General features: G+C 39.5%; 1 protein-coding gene across 1 annotated transcript; it reads left to right on the top strand.

The window, feature by feature from the left end:
- Positions 1-1,976: 1,976 nt before the first annotated feature.
- LOC123879802 lies at positions 1,977-6,540 on the top strand. The gene is made up of 4 exons (XM_045927696.1): positions 1,977-2,430; positions 3,114-5,347; positions 6,077-6,255; positions 6,537-6,540. Exons 2-4 carry the CDS (start codon positions 3,716-3,718, stop codon positions 6,538-6,540), a joined length of 1,815 nt encoding a protein of 604 aa, XP_045783652.1. The 5' UTR covers positions 1,977-2,430; positions 3,114-3,715.
- The last annotated feature ends 2,041 nt before the right edge of the window (positions 6,541-8,581 follow it).

Genomic DNA, 8,581 nt, shown 5'->3' on the forward strand with positions numbered 1-8,581 from the left:
TGGACAGAATCATTACCACTAGTGCTATTGGGCATTTGAAGCGCCTTCAAAGCCGACCTTCAGTGTTCCTCAGCAGAACTCGTCTACGGAGAGCCTTTAAGACTACCAGGCGAATTCTTCGAAAACAACGTGAATACTACAACTGACATTACCGACTTTACAGCCAGAATTCGTTCGTTTTGCCAACGACTGCAACCTTGCCCCGCTTCACGCCATAGTAAAAACAAAACATTTGTTTATAAGGACCTTGCTACTTCTAGCCACGTATTCATCAGAGAAGATGCGTCAAAGAGTACCTTCCAACCTGCATACTCCGGTCCCTACGAAGTGATGGAAAGAAGCGACAAAGTATTCAAGGTAAGAGTGAAAGGCAAAGAGGTGACAGTTTCGATAGACCGCCTAAAACCGGCCTATATACTGAACACCGATCTGCCTCACACTACATGCCCAGACATCAGTCCCCCAGTTGCGGATAGCTGCCCGGCCTTACCTCGAACAACGAGGTCCGGTAGACGAGTTAAACTCCCAGATTTTTATCGTCCGTAAGTACGGCCTCCCGGGGGGAGTGATATGGGGACCTTCACCACATCACACATATTATTTTACACACACGTTCCATTCAGATCACATTCACTCATATATTTCATTTTAATCATAATTTATATATTTTATCGACAATCTTGTCGATATCGGCAAGCGTCGACCATGCGCCCTCACTATAGGCTGCGCAGGCGCATAGAAAATAATGTAACTCGGCGCGCGGCCACTGCAATCTGCATTGACCTAATTCAGTCGAACCTGGCATCCGACGCGAAGTGCATGTCGCCTTCCGGCCGATACCACGCGGTCGTGACAATACGGTAACCGCGCGCCATACTAACCAAGAGTTCCTCAGTTCCCTCTGTTGGAGTTTTTGAATTTTTACATGGCAACCCTTTACGTCGTTGTCAAATGTCACTTTTATTTTAATTTTGCACATAATTATAACCTTTCTGTTTCCACGCCTTTTATAAAAGTTGATCCTTGTATTTTGAATTTTCTTTATTACACTAGTTGAACCAGTTAATTTTTTATATTTTACCCCAACATTTTGGTCCTTCAGACAACCGAATAGTTTTAATACTAGAATACAATATTTCAAGGATCGAGAGTCGAAGGACTCGCCAAAAGGGATATCGTTTTGTCAAGCAAGTTGCCGCCATCGATGTATAGTTGCCACGCAAGCTGTGACTGTTCTTCAGTGCGGACTGTTCTATAGTTTCAGCCAAGAATCTAGTGATTGTGATATAGTGTATAGGCTTATCGTTCGCTTCCCGGTATGGCCGAGGAAAAGGAGCTAATTAAGAGACGGGCCAGTTATAAAGGACGGTTAACAGCCTTCTCTAATTATCTAAATAGTTTGAACGACTCATTAAGTCAAAGTCAGCTGAATGAGCTGCAGTTACGAGTAGGTAAGATTGAAGCCCTATATCAATTCTATGATGAAATTCAAACCAAGTTGGAATGTTTGGTGGACGACATGTCAGTGCAGTTAGCAGAAAGAAATGAATTTGAAACTTTATATTTCTCTTTACTTTCAAAGTCACAACAAAAATTAGCCAAACAGTCAAAGGATAGTGACAATTTTAGTAATCATTCTTCGTCAGCAACCAACAATCACAACTTAGTTAAGTTGCCTACTATTCAACTACCAAAGTTTAGTGGTTCATATGAGAACTGGTTAGAGTTTCATGACACCTTTACAAGCCTCATTCATTGCAATGATAATATAGATAATATAAACAAATTTCACTACTTAAGATCTTGTTTAGAAGGGACTGCAGCCGTTGTCATAAAGTCTATTGACTTCTCCGCTGATAATTACTCTGTAGCCTGGAGCCTACTTTGTCAACGATTTGACAACAAGAGGTTATTAATTCAAAATCATGTTACAGCACTGTTTAATATTGATTCTATTAGTAAAGAGTTGTCTCAATCGTTAAAGCGTCTTGTTGATCAGGTAAATAAAAACCTGCGAGCCTTAGAGTCATTAGGTCAATCTGTAGATAATTGGGATGTACTATTAATACACATATTAACTCACAAGCTAGATACTAAAACTTTTAGAGAATGGGAAGAACATAAAAGTCGGTTGGATAAAGAAATGCCTATTACGTTGAGTTCATTCACGGAATTTATTAAAATACGGGCAGATTTACTTGAAACTTTAGAATTGTCTCGCAATCATCATTCATTAATGAAACATAATACTAACAATCAACAGAAAGTCAAAAGCATGGTGTGCAACACTTCGCCATCAAGGTCCAGCATAGGCACCACTTCGAGTGACTCGTCTCCATCCAGTTCGCCATCCAAGAAGTGCCCTAAGTGTTTTGGTGATCATTTCTTGAGCAACTGTTCCCAATTTTTGGATCTCAGCGTTGAGCAAAGGTTAGAATTATTGCCAAATTATAAAATATGCTACAATTGCCTTCAGCCAAATCATTTTTCAAATCGGTGTAAAAAAAGTGGGTGCTGTATATGCAAAAGAAAGCATAGCTTTCTTATTCATAGGTCAGAGAGTTCACGCGACAAGCGAGCTCCAGTGAGTACCTCTACGGCTAACTCCACCACACCGGCTTTGCCCACATCCGCTTCCTCGAACGGAGAGTCAGGCACAGGCACTAGTGTTGCCTTATCTACTTGCATTTCGACACGTAATCAAGATGTGCTCTTATCTACAGCTTTAATTAAAGTGTATGATGCACAGAATTGCGCGCATACTGCACGCGCTGTTTTAGACAGTGGGAGCACATCCTGTCTTATGACTAAGAAATTAAGTAGCAAGTTAAACTTACCTCGTACCCAAGTTAATAGATCGGTACATGGAATAAATAATGCTGCGTCTCGTGTCCATGAATGTTGTCGAGTGCCAGTAGAATCATTTAAAGATAATTTTAAAACAAAGATTAATTGTTTTGTGATGCAGTCACTCACTGACTACGTTCCAAGTAGTCATGTTAACATTTCTGAATTAAATATTCCTAGTGACATACAGTTAGCCGATCCTGCCTTCCACACTCCGTCTGAGGTTGATATGATTATAGGCGCTGACCTATTTTGGGATATTTTAGGTTCTCAAAAAATCATCCTTGGTCGTGGCAAGCCGATTTTGTGGGAGACAAGATTTGGATGGGTCGTTGCCGGCCCAGTCAGCTATGTATCAAAATGTTTATTATCCCCTAGTATTCAATGCAATTTTAGTGCAATTAATGGCTCAACTCGTGTTAACGATGACATTGAAACCAATTTAATGCGTTTCTGGCAGCTCGAAGAAGTTGGCCTTAAGTCATCGTACTCAGAGGAAGAGCAAGCATGCGAGGATCATTTTGTTAAAAATACAACTCGATTACCAGACGGTCGATTTTGTGTTAGGTTACCTTTAAAACAATCGGCCAATGTTCTGGGTGATTCCTTGCCGCGCGCTAAGCATTGTCTCCTTTCGTTGGAAAAACGACTCAAGCGGGATACGTTATTTTGTGAACGGTACCGAGACTTTATGTCCGAGTACTTGAAGTTAGGTCACATGTCCGAATGCGATAATCATTAACGCAATCTGGGTTATTTCATACCTCATCACGGTGTCGTGCGCGAAAGCTCTCTGACTACTAAATTGCGCGTGGTTTATAATGCCAGCAGTCCAACTACTAGTAATTTAGCACTTAATAATATTTTAATGGTTGGGCCTACTATTCAGGATGATTTACTATCTATCTTATTGCGCTTTCGATGTCACAAAATTATTTTAGCCGGAGATGTAGAAAAGATGTATCGAAATGTAGTCGTACATCCAGATGACAGACATTTGCAACAGATTATCTGGCGAGATAATCCTTCTGAAACAATTAAATGTTTTCAGTTGAATACCGTTACATACGGTACAGCTAGTGCTCCTTTCCTCGCAACTAGATGCTTAAAACAAATTGGCCTAGACTGTGAAAATAAACAGATTGGCGAGATAATTATTCACGATTTTTACGTGGACGATTTATTAACAGGTGCACAAACTTTGCAAGAAGCTTTAGATATTAAACATAAAGTAACCAGTGAGTTAGCTTCTGCAGGTATGCCACTCCGGAAGTGGAAATCAAATAATTCACGGTTAATGACCGATGAATCAAAACAATCCTCGGTTGATTTAAACATTGGAGCTCTGGAATGCAGTAAAACTTTAGGTCTATATTGGAATAATTTATTAGATCAATTTTATTTTCAGATTAACTGTAACATTCCAACTGAAGCTACAAAACGGTCTATACTTTCAGTAATTTCACAAATTTTTGATCCGATGGGATTACTGACCCCTTGTACAGTCACAATGAAAATTATGTTACAGAAGCTTTGGCTTCATAAATTATCATGGGATGAGAAGTTGCCCCTTGATTTATATAAGCATTGGGTAGAAACAGCAAAACGTTTACCTATTTTAAACGATCTGAGGATTAACCGTCGCGTTGTCATTGATGATCATGAGTTCATTGATTTACACATTTTTTCAGACGCTTCTCAACTCGCCTATGGTAGTTGCGTGTACGTGCGGAGTGCAAACGATCGCGGTGAAGTTCTCGTTAGTTTGCTGTTAGCCAAAAGCAGAGTGAGTCCTTTGAAGCCCACCACGATACCACGTCTCGAACTTTGCGGAGCGTTGGCTAGTGTTCGCCTGTACGAAAAAGTGACAAAATCGCTGCGAGTTCAAGTACGTAAAACCTTTTTTTGGACCGACTCAATGATTGTTCTAGGCTGGCTGAAAATGTTGCCAATTAAATTACAGCCTTTTGTTAGGAACCGAGTCGCGGAAATTCTGGAAGTTTCGGGTAAAGCTGCCTGGCGTCATGTTCCGACTGATTTAAATCCAGCGGACCTTATATCGCGTGGTTTAGACCCAGCCTTAATGCAGGCTTGTAGCTTGTGGTGGTCCGGTCCTGAGTTTCTAAAACAAGATGAAAATCAGTGGCCATCAAATCCCGAGTATAATAATTCGAAATCACTTCCTGAAACTAAAGAAGTCACGTTACATACAAACGTTGAACCTACTCAAAGTTTGATTGATTTTAGTCGTTTTTCAAATTTTTCACGTTTGAACCGAGCTATTGCATATGCTCTTAAATTCATTAATAAATGTAAAAAACAAACTTGTGATGAATTCTTAACAAGCAGTGACTTACAAAATGCATTGAATTTAATTATTAAAATTTCTCAAATAGAGTCTTTTTCAGAGTATCAATTATTAAAGAATGACAAAAAGCTGCCTAAAAATAGCACTTTAAATAAATTTAACGTCTTTCTAGATGAAAACCAATTGATGCGCGTAGGTGGTCGTTTAGACAATTCAGATTTTTCTTATGATAAGAAACACCCAATCATTCTTCAGTCCTCACATCCTGTTACTAGGTTGTTATTTAAGCACGAGCATAAACGACTTATGCACGTAGGGCCACAACTGTTATTGGCTTCTATTCGCGAAACCTACTGGCCTATTGGTGGTCGCAACTTAGCAAAGCTTTGCTATCGTAATTGCGTTCGGTGTAATCGTATGAGAGGCAAGGTAGTTCCGCCTTTAATGGGAAACCTTCCATCAAAACGGGTACAGGCAGGTGGTTACCCATTTGAAAACGTCGGCATTGACTATGCAGGGCCAATTTTATCGGCTAGTCGTCAAGGCAGAGGCTGTAGACTTGTAAAGGTGTACATTGTGATTTTTGTATGTTTTGCTACGAAAGCAATGCATATTGAATTAGTAGGTGACCTAACTAGTAATAATTTTCTTTCTGCGGCCCGGCGTTTTATGAGTCGCCGTGGAAAATCAAAGAATTGGTATACTGATAATGGCTCTTCATTTATCGGCGCATTTAATGAAATTAGTAAATTTTTAAAAAGTAACTGCAGCTCATTGTCAGAAGACATTGCCAATGAGGGTGTCAATTTTCATTTTCTGGCTCCATATGCTGCTCACCAAGGTGGCCTTTGGGAGGCGGGCGTTAAGTCTGTCAAATTTCACTTACAACGCGTATTGGGTAATTGCCATTTAACGTACGAGGAACTTAATACTGTGTTAGTTCAGATAGAAGCAATCCTCAACTCGCGCCCGCTTACACCGTTATCTACGGAACCTGACGATCTGATGCCGTTGACACCTGGCCACTTCATCATCGGCCGACCTCTTACGTCGTTGCCAGCACCAAACTATGTGAACAGCGCCACATCACAGTTAACAAGGTACCAAAGATTGGAGCAGCTTCGCCAACACTTTTGGGCTCGATGGAGCAAGGAATATATTGCCGAATTACAAAAGCGAGGAAAATGGCGCACTGGTCAAGGAGCCCTCAAAGTGAACGGCCTTGTATTATTAAAGGATGACCAGTTACCGCCTCTAAAATGGAAATTGGGGCGCATAGTTACCTTATATCCTGGTACTGATGGCATAAGCAGAGTGGCAGATATCAGAACATCTACTGGGATAGTACGTCGTGCTTTTAGTAAGATATGTCCATTACCAGATGACGAAATTTCCTGTTGAAAGCGAGCTTCCAACGCGCGGGGGGATGTTGGAGTTTTTGAATTTTTACATGGCGACCCTTTACGTCGTTGTCAAATGTCACTTTTATTTTAATTTTGCACATAATTATAACCTTTCTGTTTCCACGCCTTTTATAAAAGTTGATCCTTGTATTTTGAATTTTCTTTATTACACTAGTTGAACCAGTTAATTTTTTATATTTTCCCCAACACGCTCTACCCTGGTGGTTCCGAGGGTTCTTGCTACTTTTTACATTTTTATTCCATGATTTTGATAGCTAGGGAACATTCATCTTACCTTGTTTATTGTCGACTGGTTAACTGTCTCCTCATTAGAACAATTTTCACTTACCTGAAAAGACAAAATATTTTTTTAATAGTGGAAAAGTTTTCATGTCAACATTTTTTTTCTGTTTTGTTAATAAAACATCTATGTCCATAATTAATAAAAACAATAATATGTTAATTTAATTAGTACATAACACAGATGGTAGATTACATTATAACTAGAAATGCGACTTCATCTGTTCATTTGTTTTTAAAAATCCCAGGGGAACTCCTAGTTTTTCTGGTATAAAACGTAGCCCATTCCCGTCCCTAGTATGCAAGCTATCTCTGTACCGAATATCGTCAAAATCGGTTTATCGGATGGATTGTGAAAATCTAGCAGTCAAACAGACGGATACACTTTCGATTTACAACATTAGTATGGATGTATGAATGATTAACTGACGTATTTAGTAAGTATTGTTGGACCTGGAAGTTTGAGCTATGGTTCTCTATAAATTACCTATATCTAGACCACAAAGACTTATCAGCGAGACTGCGTAAACGGTCGCCGTCGATTGAGTCGCTGAGCGTGGCTAATGGCTCTAGAAAGCATTTTCCAGAAAATTCACCCGAGCGAAGCCGGAGCGAGTTAACTTGTTCAAAACATATTTATTATTTATTTTCCTGTTGAGGTACGAACCCTAAAAACCGGCAAATTGCGAGTTGGATTCACAGATGTAGGATGTAGCCAGTTAATAACGGACAACGCCATCTATAATGTGATTTAGTAAACATAATATTATTTATTTTGTTTGCAAAATAAAATAATTTCATTTCGTTGAATCGCTTCGTTACGCCCGAATCGCATTAATTGTTGTTATAGCGGCAATAGAAATGCACACTCTGTGAAAATTTCAACCCTCTACCAGTTATGTTTACGAGATACCTATAGCCCGCTGACAGACGAATTGACGGACGGCGGTGGCTTAGTAGATCATAGAGTCCCGTACGAACTGTACAAGCAGTGGCATTATTATAACCCTATAGGACTAATACCAGAAGAAAAAGTTCAATAATCTCGAACCAGCTGGCTGTAAAGATCGAAGATTATGATATTACTTTATTGCAGTATCATAATCCATTTAACGTTATACCGTAGAAGACTTTAAGATCTTAGATTTAAGATTTTGCATTTAACAAGATAAAAAATCATTTTTAGGGCTCTGCACCTCAAGAGGAAAAACGGAAAACTTTTAGGATCACTTTCTCTCTGTTAAAAAGTTGTCTATGTCATAAACATGGACAAAATTTCATATAAATCGGTTGATCAATGCTCTTCAGGAATCCCGTGGGAAAATTTTCCGGGATAAAAATAGCCTATGTCCGTCCCCGGGATGTAAGTACCTCGTCCCCTGTACCAAATTTCGTCAGAATCGGTTAAACTGTTGGACCGTGAACAGACAGACAGACAGACACACTTTCGCATTTATAATATTAGTATGGACTAAAGCGACCCGCTCCAGCTTCGCAGTATATTTCAACAAACACAAAATAACTATGTATAAGTACTCATAAACCATCCTCTTGAATCACTCTATCTATTGAGAAAACCGCATTAAAATCCGTTGCGCAGTTTACAAGATCTAGGCGTAGGTACAGCGACTTTGTTTTAAAAGAGGTATTGCTTTATGAAAATATTAATTGGGTAGGTACTCAGTTTTTTGCTAATCTTCTCATAAGATTCTGCTTTCCGAAC

The sequence above is a fragment of the Maniola jurtina genome, chromosome W (genome assembly GCF_905333055.1).
Source record: "Maniola jurtina chromosome W, ilManJurt1.1, whole genome shotgun sequence".
In the NCBI taxonomy this organism is placed as follows: Eukaryota; Metazoa; Arthropoda; class Insecta; order Lepidoptera; family Nymphalidae; genus Maniola; species Maniola jurtina.

Coding starts and splice junctions, on each gene's coding strand:
- LOC123879802 (XM_045927696.1), top strand. CDS start 3,716: ATGGTTGGGCCTACTATTCAGGATGATTTACTATCTATCTTATTGCGC. Junction 5,348..6,076: donor ATGAAAACCAATTGATGCGC/GTAGGTGGTCGT, acceptor TTAACGTACGAG/GAACTTAATACTGTGTTAGT.